This window comes from Sus scrofa, chromosome 12 (assembly GCF_000003025.6).
Source record: "Sus scrofa isolate TJ Tabasco breed Duroc chromosome 12, Sscrofa11.1, whole genome shotgun sequence".
NCBI classification, from domain to species: domain Eukaryota; kingdom Metazoa; phylum Chordata; class Mammalia; order Artiodactyla; family Suidae; genus Sus; species Sus scrofa.
Window position 1 is genome coordinate 61,363,601 of NC_010454.4, and position 13,794 is coordinate 61,377,394.

Sequence of the window (13,794 nt, forward strand, 5' to 3'; positions counted from 1 at the left end):
TGCTGTGGCTAAAATGCTTTTCGGTCCCTGAGAAGTACCTGCTCTTCCTGTTGGGTCACAGCCCACCTCCAGGTGCTGGCTCTGGACCCTTGTGAGTCGTCTGTTTCCTCTGGACCAGTGTGCTGATGCCGAGGGTTTCCAGGGATTCTAGAACAGGAACTGTGAAAAATGGGGGTGAGCCAGTTCCCGCTGTGGCGCAATGGAAATAAATCCGACTAGTATCCATGAGGATGCGGGTTTGATCCCCGGCCTCGCTCAGTGGGTGGGGGGTCCGGTGTCGCCCTGGCTGTGGTGTAGGCTGGCAGCTGCAGTTCTGATTCGACCCCTGGCCTGGGAACTTGCATATGCAGCCCTGGGCGCAGCCCTAAGAAAAGTAAGTACATTAATAAAATGGGGGTGATTTTACCTCTCTTGGTCATTGTCTAATTAGGAAAAGAAAAATCCATCCTAGATATTTCAAGCAAAAGGAATTTAATACAAGGCGTTGTTTATGGATGTGTTCGGAGGGCCAGAGCAGCTGGGGGGCAGTAAGGACCCCCACAGGCTGGTGACTGAAGGGAGCAGCTGTGGCCCCTAAAGCTGAAGGAGCAAAACTGTTGTCCTGATTCTTGCTGCCAGAGCAGGAGCTGGGAGCTGGGTTTGGCAGTGAGCTCGATGGGTGTGTTGTGCTGTAGTGGAGCTTTCACTGCAGTGGCAGGAAATGGTCAGCCAGCCAGGAAACAAGAACAGTCCAAGAAGTGATAGAGGGTCAGAACGAGAGGGAGGGACAGGATGAGAGTGCCCAGGGAGGCGGCATCAGCCTTTCCTCCTGCCTAGAATTTGCATGTGATATCTGGAGGGCAGCAGCCATTCTGTGACCACGAGGCAACAAGCATGAGGGCAAAAGCCACCACATGAAGGATGATACGAGGAAAGATGCAAAGAGCCCGGGCCTCTCGGGACATCACGGCACCACAGCATGAGACCTAGACCTTCGTCCTCCAGACTTGGTGCTGCTTAAGATGAGGGAAATGCCACACGAGTTGGCTTTTTCTAGCTTCTGAACACGTCTAGCTAAAACACACCAAAATGACAAGGAAGATTAAACTAGGATCCAGAGGAAGCACCTTTCCGGCAGAGGGCACGGCAAGTGCAAAGGCCCTGAGGCAGGAACAAGCTTGAAGATTTGGAGAGCAGAAATGGAATGAGTGCACCTGAAGCTGCAGACCTGGATGAACACAGCGGGGGAGGACTGGGTCACGTGCTTGGGAGCACTGTCCCCCGGGATCTGCCCTGCCCCCGACCTGCCTTCCTGCCCCCAGCCTTACCTTTCAGTCACTTCTCCACACAGGGAGGCAAGAATGCCTTTAAAACAAAGAGGACCCACCTACCGTCAGGCGATGCCTCAGGGATCAGATACCGACCAGGGGACCAACTCTTTCACTGCCTCTGTCACTCCGTTTCCACATCAGGGACAGGGAAGGAGAGATGGGTGGGGAGGGCAGCCTTGTTCCTGCAGACAGCTTACGACGGGGAGGGAGGCGGGGAGGCGCAGCCGGGGTCCGGGGTCCGGGAAGGGCCGGCCGCCCACCACAGGCTGGCAGCATTGCCCTTTCCTCACCCACACCCCCGAGAGGGTCGCCCCACACCCAACCCCGTGTCTGCCCGAGGTCTCAGCTCTGGTTCTCCACCAGCAGCAGCCTGGGGTTTAGAGGTAAAACCCAAGTTACTGCCCACCACCGAACCGAAATGAAACGGTGCAGCAGGGACAGGACGGACTTGGGAGAGTTCCCACCGGGACAAGGGCGGGCAGAAGCCGGCCACTGGGCAACGACGGAGTCGCCGCGGCAGGTGTCTTGGGCGCGCTGCGCGCCCTGCCTGGCCTGCCCCCGGCTCGGCTCTCCAACAGGCCTTCTCATCCCGTTCCTCTAGGGCTACACTTTGGGCAGCTCCTTTCCTGGCTTTTCTCTGAGCAGCCACTCAGGGGCCCATGTTCCCTGCGGCCCCCACTAGCGCCCAGGACAAGGACACAGGGCCCTCTGACGGCCCTGCGGTGCCTGGGCACCAGGGTCTGTCGCTCTCGGCCTTTGGGACTGATTGGCATGCGTCCGGTGCCCACCCCTGTGGGCAGGAACCTTCCTTCTATGTCTCAAGTGTTTGCTGGCCCAGAGCCCCTCCCCGTGGGCTGCGTATTAACTTCTGCCTTTTGTGGGGGAGGGGGTGGCTGGCAGGAGACTAGGAGGCTGGGAAGGGCTGTCTCTGAGTCAGGTGGCTTCAGGGGCTGGGGCTAGTGACACGGTGCCTCTGGCCTCTGGCCCTTCCCAGGGGTCCTGATGAGCCCCTCTGCAGGAGGCTCTGGCAACAGCTTACGTTATCCCGACTCTGCAGCGACCACTCTTAGAGCAGAGGTGGCCTCCGAGGAGGGGGCCTCCCAGGCACAGGAGGCTGGGGTGGGGTCTGACCTGACTGCGTCAGAGCAGTGACCTCACTCCCCCCGGGGGAAATGAACCCCGGACGTGAGCAGCATTTCATCTTGCCTGTTTAAGAGCCCGGGGTGTGGTGCCTCTGGACACCAAAGCTTGGGGCCAGGGGGCTTCTGACCACATGGCCTTGGCCATTGGGACACGGCGTGGCCCCAGAGGCACTCGAGTCAGGAAGAACTGCAGCCTCAGCTCTGGGCTCCATCGTGTGTCCCCAGCGATGCCACCCTGGCCTGCATGCATGCTAGACGCCCCAAGAGAAGGCTTCTGAGGGCACAGCTAAGAGCAGCAGCAGGTGGAACGTGGCAACCTCTTCCTGGTGACCAGCAAGGGGGACCCAGTGCCAGGAGACGACAGTGGCCTCAGAGGGGCCTGCACCTGGGAGAAGGTGTGGCCTGGCCAGCAGGGGGGAACAGGTGTGGGCCATCCCGACATCACCTGCGCCTCCCTCTCAGAGCCTGGCTCCCCCTGCTGCCAGTTAGGTGACAAGGACACGGGAATGCAGAGCTCCTGGCGGGGCAGGGTTGGGGGAGGCTGCCCCACCCACCTCCCTCACACCTGCAGGCTCCCCACCTGCTGAGCTTCGGGCTCCTCATCAGTAAAAGCGGGGCCACCAGGCCGATTGCTGTGGGGGTGGAGAGCACCCCCGCCCTTCCACAAGGAGTCCTGGAGCCAAAGTGGGTCACACCTTTTATTGAAATGTATGTCATGCAATCCGTCTGGAGACCGGCCGTGGCCCAGACGCCACCTGGAGCACGTCCTGAGTAGGAAAGGCACATGAGTTACCGCCCGTCCGAACAGGGCGAGAGAGAGGCCCACAGCCAGGCGTGGCAGGAGGGCCGTCCGCTGGGAGGGGCCTGGTGGGTCTCCCTGCCAGTGGCCACGTGACCTGCCTCCTGAGCAAGGGTTCCCGAAAAGACATATCCCGGGACAGGCAGGGGGAGGCTGGGACCTCAGACAGTCAGGGTAGCACCGGGGACTGGCCAGCCGCAATGGGATCGGGCGTGCTGGTGGGGTGGGCTGGGGGCTCCAGGGCCCGGGTCTGTGGCAGACCCTGGCCCGGCCTGGGAGAGGAGGCCGAGGGCTGTGGCGGAGCCGCCGCTTTAACGCACCTGCAGCCACTGGGGAGAAGCGGGCCCCGGGCCAAGGGCTGCAGGGCCCTCGAGACGCCGCACACCCCTCGTTCCAGTACTGGGTTTGTGCATGTGCGGCCAGGTGTAGAGAGTCACTTGCTGTCAGAACACAGGTGCAGGCTGGGACACGGCAGGGTCCCCCTGGTACCACCTGGCCCTCTGCTCCTCAGTGCACTGCTTGCCCTGGGGTGCCCTGTGCCACCACAACAGGACTCCCTCCATGGGTTACTGCCTCCTGGATTGGGTCACCTTGTCCCCAAGGCTGCAGAGGGACGAGCACCAGCTCGCTGAGCTAAGGGAGACAAGTTTTCATGACAGTCTGTGCTTGAACTTGGGGGTAGGGGTGGAACTGTACCAGGAAGGGGACGCCCCCAGCCGAGCCCACCTCCTGCCAAAAGGCTCCCCAAGAGCCCTCTACAGTGGGATGGGGGGGCGGGGGGCTGGGAGGGGAGGAGGTGAGGACAGTGCCTCTGGGGCCGCCAGCCCTTCAGGCAGGGCAGACAGATGCTGCTGCCGCGTGGTGAGAATGTGTCTGTGCGGGTGTCAGGGGCGAGGTGAGGGCCTGGGTGGAGCAGACCAGTGAGGGGCAGAGTCACGCATCAGGTGTGGCGGAGTCGCAGGGACGAGCAGCCCAGACAGCCAGAGGCCTGGAGGGGCCTCGTCACGTTCACTCGGGTCTCAGCCCACAGGGGACCAGGCATGGATTCCGCCCTTGTGGGGACCAGGGACCAGGAGGTCAGTACCCTGAGCCCTAACCAACCCCCCAAGGAAGCCCCCACAGAACAAAGGGCCATTCCCAGGAGGCTGCTGTGGGGGGGGGGGGGGGACTCCTGACAGGCCACGAGCTCGCAGCAAAGCAAAGACGCCCTGGTGTCCGGCGGCCGCAAAGGAAACCCCTCTGCAGATCTGTGTCTTCCTCGGAGCGAGGCTGGTTCCCGGGGGGCAGCTTCCTCCTGCCCGCTCTGGCTGCCAAGGGTCCTCTCTCAGAAAGCTCACCCACAGGACAGCAGGGAGGCCCGTGAGGGGGTGGGGACGCCCGCGATGCCCAGGCTGGAAGGGGGGGCGGCCACAGGTGGGGCCTGGTTCCCGCGGAGCTGACAAAAGGGGGTGTGAGGAGTTAGGACACCTCCTAGCTCAGCCTCCCCGCCAGAGCACAGCTCTGCACTCTGTGTCCTGCGTGTGTGTGCGCGTGTCCAGCCGTTCCCGGCCTCTCTCCGCAGGGAGGGCTGTCCCCGGCTTCCCGCACCAGGCACAGTCGGAGAAGGGGCAGCACGGGGGTGGCCACACCTGGCATGATGCCCCCAGAAGTTGGCACATAAGGTTCCTTGTTGCTCCCTCGGTCGGGGGCATCCCCCTCGTCTGCACAAAGGACCCTGACCGGGCAGGTCGGCAGGACCCAAATCAGCCGCCGTGCCCATCCATCCCAGAGTGGGGAGCAGACCGGCCCGAGAGACGACCCGTCTGCGTCCCAGTCCCGCCCGCAGGAGCGACTGGGACCTCCCTTCCACCACGGCGGCTGGACCACTGCCCGTCCTCAGCCAGCCGCCTCCGGGGGCCACGAGCGTCCTTACAAAAATAACTCTGAGTCTGTCCCCCGCGGGGACCAGGATTCCTGAGAGCACGGGGAGGCCGGGAGGGGGCTGGCGGGAAGGTCTGGCGGGTGGGCTCCCGCCTGCGGGCCGGGGCTACGGCTGCAGGCGCTCCAGGTACTGCGGCAGGGGGTTCTCCTTGACGTACTTCTGGATGTACCAGCACGTGAGATGGGCCTTCAGGTCCTCCTCCACCACGAAGTCCAGAGCGGCCTGGCAGCCAGGCAGAGAGAAGAGCCGTCAGAGCCCCGGGGGCCCGGCCCTGCCCCCCGGCCTGCCCTGCACCTGTTCTCCCGGGGCTGCCGTCCCACCCCCGTGACAGTCGGGAAGCGAGGGAGAGAGCTCCGGTACATTGCGGGGAAGGAGGGAGAGGGTGGGATCGGCCCTGGGAGAAGGCCCGCCGCCAGGGCTGCCTCCCCACAGGCCGGGTGCCCGCCGAAACTCCCCTCCACTCGTCGCTTCCTCCTGGAAGCGTCCCCGTCGGCTGGGTCAGAGCGCCGGGGCGCCCATGGTCCCCAGCAGAGGTCACTCAGTTTTCACAATGGATCCTAAGGCCAGCAGTTGCGGGGGCAGGGGGCACACACTGGTGCTTAATTAACATTTGCTGAACCAGTGGAGGACAGCCTGGGGGGGGCGGCGGGCCTGAGGAAACAGACGCTGCCTGGCTGAGCGCAGACTCGGTGCCTGGCTGCCTGGCTGGTCTCTGGCCGTCCGGGCCTCCGGAGGCCTGTCTGTACTCGCTGCCCGCCCCCGACCCCCGGGCTTCAACCTGAGACCCTTTAGTGACAGGATTCCAGTCCCTTCTCCCACTCTGCAGATAAAGGGGGGGCCACAGGTAAGCATCGCCACGTCATGGGCAGACCCCCCCCACCCAGGTAGTAACGGTTGGGGTTCCTCACCAGTAACACGGATGGCCCCACAAACCAGCTCACAGCCGCTCCTGGGAGATACTCGCCCCTGCAGGCGAGCGGGCAGTGGAGGTGGGGGAGCAGGAGACAGAGGGGCCTGTGCTTTCGGGGAAACTTGAGCCCACTCTCCGCTCCAGGCTCCACCCCCGTGTTAAGCCCAAACCGTAACAGCCTGGGGTCAGCGGCGCTCTGGGGACGCAGGGGGCACCAGCCGATTCACCAGAGTGTCCACTGAGCACTAACGACCTGCTGGATGCTGGGCCCAGCCAGCCAGCTCCCGACACGCAGCAGGTGTCGGTGGCCCTGGAGGCCTCGGCCCAGGACCAGCCGCCAGCCTGAGAGGTGCTGGGAGTGGGCAACAGCTGCAGCCCGTGTAAAGAGGCCGGGCCGCCGGGGCGGGTCTCCTCCGTGGGGGGAGCAGCTCCCCTCCCACGCCCCTACCTTGGCGAGGTGTTTGGCGATGCCGCGGCCGCGGTAGGCGTCGGGGACCTCTGTGTGCTGCAGGTCCACGATCCGCTTGCCCACGTACTCGTAGAGCAGCACCGCCCGGTCGTGACAGCCTGCGGGTAGGGTGGGCAGGTGAGGCTGGACCCGAGCATGGAGCTGGATCTGGAATAACCCCTCTGTGCCTCGTTTCCTTGTCCCCGAGCATGGGCACAACACGACACTTCTCAACAGAGTGTCTGGACCGCTAAAACGTCATTTCCGTAACATGCTTAGAACAGCCCCCTCGAACGCACGGGGGCCCCAGGAGGGCTTTGCTGCGGTGGCCGGGCTCAGCGTCCCAGGCCCCCAGCCCCCGCATCCCCACCCGAGCACCCAAGCCCAGTGCTGTGTGTAGAGCAGGGCTCAGCAAGTCCCCGGCCGAGCCAGAGCCTGAAGGGACAAGCGAGCAGGCCAAGAGACCCCAGGGAAGGCCAGAGGGAGTGGCAGCCGCGTCCACACGAAAGCAACACAAGGCGCGGGGGGCGGGAACCAGCCAGCCTTCCCACCGTCTCGGGCCTGGGCCTCGCCAGCCCCACGGCTGCTCCAGCTCCTCCAAGCTTAGTGTCCAGCTCCCCACCGCCTGTGCACATCCGACCACGCACACCCCTTCACCCATCCAGCCTCCGCCTGCCCATCTACCTGCCCAGCCTCCACCTGTTCTGCCCAGCAAATGCTCACTGAGCCGCAGGCACTGTTTGTGGCGACAAACAAGGCAGAGCACGGGCCTGCCCTCATGGGACCGGTCAGAGGGCCAGGCAAGAAAAGCGAGGTACCGTGTGGCAGAGCACAGGTGTGTGTGCATGTGCACGTGCCAGGCGGAGAGGTGTGGGGGGGTGATGCTTGGGGGAACAGCCAGCGCAGAGGCTCTGAGGCAGGAGTGGGCGAGGGGAGGGCGGAGGAGGGGGGCTGGGAGGAGATGGGGGAGGCTCTTCGGGGGAGAGGGGCTGAGAGAGGGGAGGGGGTCCTTGGCAGAGGCGGGGCGGGTGTAACTTCATGCTGTGAGGAGAACATGCTGGGGGCGGGAGCAGGCGGACCAGCGCCGCGCTGGCCCAGGTAAGGATCCGGGGGCACTGCCGAGTGAGAAGAGCTCAGAGGCAGGTGATGTTCTGAAGGGGGAGCTGGCAGGACGGGCTGACGGCGCCGACGTGGTGCCGCGGGAGTTGATGAGGACGGCTCCGCGGGTTATCCTCTCAGGGAGGCGCGAGCGAATGAGGGGAAAAACCAAGCTGGGTGGGGAGTCGGCCATTTAGCCAAGGGAGTCGGGGAGACCCTCCCCGGGGAGAACTCCTGAGCTTAGGGAAGAGCAGGGGAGGGGTGGGCAGAGGGCACGGCCAGTGCAAAGGCCCTGAGGTCAACACACAATCCACTGGCCCTGAAAGAAAACACCCCATTAAGGCCAAGCATCTTTCTCTGACTTTCACGCCGTGTCTTTTCGCTCCTTCGTGCATCCCAAGAGGACTGACGGGCGAGAGCTACCGAGGAGCGGTCCTGGGTGTCACAGAGGGTCAGACCCTGTTCCAGGGTCCAGCTTTCTGGATTGCCCCAAAGCTCAGGAGTGAGGCTCCAATGCAAGGCCCCACTTCCAGATGGAGAACTGAGATCTGGGGAGCCAAGTCCACCATGAGGCTGGACCCCGCTGCCTCTGCCCAGGCATCTCCCACTGCCTGGAAGGCCCTTCCCCTTCTCAGGCCCAACTGACGGGCCCCCAGCACCCCTCCTCGTGGCTGGACCTCTGCACTGCCAGATGTGCCTGCCACCCTGACCGGGCCCACCCGTGGCTCCACTGCTGCCTGCCTGCCTGCCCAGGACCGGAGAGCAGAGATGGGGCCTGACCCAGGCACCGGGCACTGAGAAGCCGCCTGCCCACTCTGGCCACTTTATTACCCAGAACCCTTCAGGGCCCTGCATTGGGTCGGGCAGGCTCTCCAGCAAAGAAAACGAAGAACGCTCTCTCGCTCCCTCGAGGAGGGAGACTGACAGGTCACATCGTTTTAAACAACACAGGATTCAAAGGTAATAAACTGGCAAACACAAGAGCAGGGAAGGGGGTGGGGAGGCAGGATGTCCAGGGAGGGGCAAGAGCCAAAGGGGTGCGGGGGGGGGGCGTCCAGGGGAGAAGGGCACGTGCAAAGGCCCTGAGGCAGCGAGGCTGCGGCAGGGCGGGGCGGCGGGCAGGAGAGCGCAGACCTCAGCTCTGCACTCTGGCCGCCTGCAGAGAGGGGTGGGGGCCCTTGTCCGCAGTCTGCTCCCTCTCCTCGGGGCCATGGCACCATTGCTGCTTCGGGATTCCTGGAATGGCTACTGGGCCGCAGACCCCAGGCGGCCTGGGGGATTCTCGGCTTCGCCCACCCCGCCAGCTCCTGGTGGTTACATGAGTGGGGTGCCCGCCCCGTCCCCACGCCCAGCCCAAGGCAGACACCCAAGACATCTCTGCACCACAAACACCTGCCATCCGCTCTGCCAGATGCACCACGGGAGCTGGAGGCTGGCTGGTGGCTCCTGTAGCCCGGCCCCTCCCCAGGCCTGGCCCTGTGCCCTCGGGGGACCAGGACCGGGACAGCTGCAGCCCGGCCCTGTCCACACACTAATCCCCCCAAGAACCTCAGGAACGGGGAGGCTCCTTCCAGCCCAGTCCGTGGACGGGGAAGCTGAGGCTGAGAGAGGGTCACGCGGCCCAGCGTGTGGGGAGCTGGCTGGGGACGCGCGGGGCTCCTTAGGGGCCACTGGCTGAAAGCAGAACAGGAGGGCATTGGGGGCTGGGTACCAGCAGGTCAGCCCTCATCCCAGGCGCCCCGCCGTCCTGTCAGCAGCATCTGGGCCCAGGGACGCCACTCTCGGCACCAGGGCAGAGCCCAGGCACGGCCTGGCTGGACCCCAGGCCCCACTCTGGGCGGGGTCAGTACTTGCCGCTTTGGGGCCACAGGGGCAAAAGGCAGGCCAGTCCACTCTCCGCCAGGTGACCTCAGACCCTGCCTGTCCTAGGACAACTGTGCTTCCCTCCTGGGCCTGAGAATCGCATCAGGTCACGGGCTGTGGCTGATGCTGAGAAGAGGGCGGCGACCTGGCTGATGAGGGGCTTTTTTCTGGTCGCCTCCCTTGTGCCCCTCGCTGGCCCCAGCCCAGGATCAGAGGCCCCAGGAAGTGACCAGAAGTGGTCACTGAGAGGGGGGGTCTTCCCTGGCCAGCGGGGGACAGCAGCGGCGGGTCCGCGTGGGAGATGGGGGGCTGCGCAGAGGGCGCTCCTGACGCCGTATCTGCTCTGCCTGCACCAGCCTGAGAGTAAGGCTGGCAGGTCAGAGCGTCTGTTGAACAGGCGAGGGGACCCAGACAGGGGCCACGCCGGAACCCGGGTCTCCTGCGCCCTCTGGGAGCTGAGGCAGCCAAACGAGGGCACATGTGTGGGGCAGGAGGCCCCCAGCTGGCTTTGCTGGGCCTCCCCACCTGAGAGCCCGGTTTGGGGATGAGCCGCAGGCTGGTGGCTCAGAGCTGGGAAGCCTGAGAGGCAGACACGGGGGCTGCTTAGGAAAGCCCACCCACAGGCCCGGCTGGTCGGCTCCCCACACCAGGCACCCCCGCCGTCCCTGCCCAGGGACCTGCTCCAGTGCAGCCCAGGACGCTAAGGGCACGGGGTTCCCTGGGGGCTCACGCAGGGGTCTCCTGCCCCAGAACTGGGATCTGAGCACAGGAGGCCTGCAGACACTTTCAGGGCACAGGGGTGCTGGGGAGGACGTAGGAGACTCTGGGTTCTAGGACCCCCCCAAAGGGCCCCTCTCCTCAGGGCAGGTGGGACACTCAGCCCTGGCTGAGACGGGGAAGGGAAGGCCTAGGAGGCGAGGGGCTGGCTCTGGCTCAGCGGCTTGGCTTCCCACCCGTGGAGTGGAGACACACAGGCCGGCGTTTCAGACCCTGGGTCTGAGGCCAGGCAGCCTGAGCACCAGCGCTCTGGCACCCTGCTCGCCAGCCAGACGTGCCCACACTTCCTGCGCACGGCCCAGGAGCCACAGGCCCAGACTGGGGCGGCGGCTGCCTCCCTGCTGGGGTCCTGCCCAGGATGTGCCACCCTCCCTCCGCTCAGCAGCTTCCCAGGCGCCCACCTCACCTGGGGTCTAAGCCCAGGCCTCACGATGCCTTCCAGGCCCCGCACCACCGTCCCCAAGACCTCTTGGTGTCATCTCTCCTTTCCTTGCCTCCGCTCCCAGTGGGCACCAGCCACCCAGGGCTTCAACTTGCTGCCCCTTCCTGCCTGGGACAGCGGCGCCCTCAGACTGGCTTCTGAACGGCAGCCTGCCCTGCCACGCCAGCCCTGGCCCGAGGGCGCCAGGACACTCTACACTCTATTTCTGGTCCACTGCCCCTCGAGACGGCCAGTCCCACGAGCTGCTGGCACCGAGAACCACCTCTGGCACTGGGTAGGCACACAACAGGCCCTTGTGGAAGGAGTCCTAGTTCTTCCACCTCTAAGCTGAACAACCCGGGCCGTCCGTCACGTTCCCTGCCTCAGTCTCCTCCTCTGCAAAGTGGGCAGAGCCCGTCCCCGACCCCACCCAGCAACGCCTGGGGCCTTCCTGGAACCCGAGGCCTTAACGCACACAGCTGCTCAAACCTCTTCACGCCCCAGAACCAGAGCCAGCTTGAGGCTCATCAGCCTTGCTCTGCCCGGGGATGGCGGGGCCGAGGCTTCCACCCGGAACCCCAGGATGGCCCTGCCTCAGCTGGGCACTGAGAGCTGGCCTCCAGGGCCTGCCTGACCCAGGGCAGCCTGCTCCCCTTCTCAGCTGAGGTGGGGGCGGGGGAGGGGAGGCTCAGACGACCCGTCTCCTGCCCTCTGCCCCCCACAGACACACCCAGACCAGGTTGCACCTGGCTGCACCGCCCCACCTTGCAGGCTGGAGAGGAGCTGCTCCTGGGCTTGGCTGGGGAGCCCAGTCCACTTTATCGTTAGCCAGCTGGGCAGCAGGCTCTGGAAGGGGGCGAGTTTAGAAAGATGGCTGGGCACGTCCAGCTCTGACCACAGCCAGTTCTGGAGGCGCTTCCTCCGGCTCTACTCATGTGGAAAACAAAGAAGGAAAACCCCAAACATCCCCTTCTTCTTCTGTCTCGGGGGGTGTGCAAGGCCCCCTGAGCCCCCCGAGGGAATCACAGGCCCCTCTGGAGCCTCAGAAAAGAGGATCTGAAAGGCCACGAGGCCCCTCTGCACAAGGGTAGCTAGGGCCCTGAGTGTCATGACCCGCTGGGCCACCGTCAGCGCCAGGGGTGGAAGGACTTGCCGGCCCGTGGCCTGGCACTGGTGACGCTGGGCACGTCACTCCTTCCCTGTTGCCCCAGCCCGGGTTTACTCTGAATGTGGGCAGGGGGTGCCAACATCATACGGATGTTCTAACAGAGGTGTGCGGGGCCTGGCTCAGGGCACAGCTCAGCCCAAACAGGGGTCTGAGCAGCGGCTCTGCTCCAGGGCCCAGACCCTGTCCACAGGCAGGTGGGAAGAGCCCAGGTTCAGGAGTCAGACCAGCGGGGCCCCTGTCCCCGCTCTGCCTCAGTCCACGGCCTGGCATCAGGAAGCCTCTCCCTTCTTTTCTCAGAAATGGGTACAGCGGCCTGGAAGAGCCCTTTCAGCTTGAACACTGCCACGCACAGGGGGCCTGGCTTGGAGGGGAAAAAAGTCGTTAAAGCAGAAGGGGGTTCAGCTCTCCATTTTATCTTTCTACTTTCCATCCCCAAACCTCTTGGGCAGAGGGCCTGTGAGTTAGTAGGGGATGGAAGCGTTCTTTACAGGAAACGAAGATTTTTGCTTTCTGGTTTAAAAAACAATGACCAGCCTGTGTTTACCTGCACTTACTCTGTGCCGCCAGGCACTGTTCTGAGCCTTCCTCCTACTGTGGCATCTCATCCTTAAAATCAGCCAGTAGTTGTGCCCTGGTGTTATTCCCACTGTAGACATGGAGACGCTGGGGCGCACAGAGATGAGGCAACTTGGCCAAAGTCTCAGAGCCGCTGGGGTCTGATGGCGACATCGCCCCCCTGCCTCCCTCCAGGGCAGAAGCCCCGCTGTCCGCCTCGGGTGCGCCCAGCGGATTCTTTCAACCCCCTCGGTGCAGAAAAGCTAAGGTTCCCAGGGGCAGCCAGCAGCCACTTAACACGGGGGAAGGGGAAGGTCGCGGCCCACCCGCTCCCAGGACCCAGGCAGCAGCCCGGAAAAGAGCCGGGCGGAGCAGGTGCGGGGTTCCCGGCGCCTGCCTCCGCCTCCCCGGAGCCCTGCCCGCCCCGGTTGCCCCGCGTGGGCGCGCCTCTCCCGGTAGCCCGCCCCCGCCAAGCCCAGGAGTGCGTCCCCGGCTTCGCAGCGCGCGCCGCGGTCGCGCGCGCAGACAAAAGGCGGGGCGGCGGGCCCCGCGTTACCGTTGAGCCTGACGGTGAACTGGCGGCGACGACGGTCGTGCTCCACGCGGATGGGGCAGCCCTGCTCCGGCGCGCCCGGCGGCACGGCGGCGGGCGACTGCGCCATGGGCGCTCGGACCCGGGCCGGGGGCGCGCGGCGGGCCGGGGAGCGCAGCGGGGCCGGGGGCCGGCTCTGCAGGAGGCGCGCGCGGACCCGCACCGGGAGGCCGACCGCAGGCGGCGGCTCAGAAACTGACACTCGGCGGCGGCGGCGGCAGCAACAAAAAGGGGGGAGCAGGAAATCAGCTGTGCGGTCACGTGCGGCGCGCGGCCAGTGGGCGCGCGGCCGCTCTGTTTTGATACATTCCGTTCGGCTCTTAAAGGCGCCGCGCGGCTCCCAGCCCCGCGCCTGGGCCCTTGGGCCTCTGGCGTCCGGGCCGCTTGAGACGGGGCCCCCGCCCCGCCACCCCCCAGCCCCGCGGCCGCTTCTCAAAAAGGTGTGAAGACCTACCGGGCAGTTCCCGCCGATCCCCTCGCAGCCACCGCTTATTAAGCGCTTGCTGTGTGCCCGAGCGCAGCCAAGCCCCGGAAGCTGCAGGAAGCGCTCCTTGGAGACTCGCCGAGACCCTGGGAAGTAGGTGCGCCTGACTGCCTTTCACCGAGAGGACAGTAGCCCGGGGCAGTGAGAGACCTGCGAGGGTCACACCACGCTGCGTCGGGATTACTCCCGGAACTATCGCTCGGGGTCGGGTGAAATGTCACCTCTCCGCCAGGGACGGAGTGAGGGAAGTGCCTCGAGCTCCCCGGATCCACTCGCAGAGGGGGAAATTGAGTCCCGAGAGCGCGA

At 65.1% G+C, this 13,794-nt stretch overlaps 1 protein-coding gene across 2 annotated transcripts; it reads right to left on the bottom strand.

The window, feature by feature from the left end:
* On the bottom strand, positions 3,138-13,435 carry NATD1 (N-acetyltransferase domain containing 1). Of its 2 annotated transcripts, none has more exons than XM_021068053.1 (3): positions 12,969-13,435; positions 6,531-6,649; positions 3,138-5,394 (listed from the first exon to the last, which is right to left on the bottom strand). In XM_021068053.1, the coding sequence occupies exons 1-3, from the start codon at positions 13,072-13,074 to the stop codon at positions 5,278-5,280; spliced, it is 342 nt and encodes a 113-aa protein (XP_020923712.1). In that variant the 5' UTR covers positions 13,075-13,435; the 3' UTR covers positions 3,138-5,277. The 2 variants fall into 2 exon arrangements, with proteins under 2 accessions (XP_020923712.1, XP_020923711.1); XM_021068052.1 differs by lacking the exon at positions 12,969-13,435 and adding an exon at positions 12,402-12,863.

What these genes read in the sequence shown, in the direction of transcription:
- NATD1 (XM_021068052.1), bottom strand. Translation starts at nt 12,513, where the DNA reads ATGTCTACAGTGGGAATAACACCAGGGCACAACTACTGGCTGATTTTA. An exon ending in GCGGCACAGAGTAAGTGCAG is followed by an intron (nt 6,650 to 12,401) that starts GTAAACACAGGC and finishes CCCTACCCGCAG; the next exon opens with GCTGTCACGACCGGGCGGTG. An exon ending in TCGCCAAACACCTCGCCAAG is followed by an intron (nt 5,395 to 6,530) that starts GTAGGGGCGTGG and finishes CCTGGCTGCCAG; the next exon opens with GCCGCTCTGGACTTCGTGGT.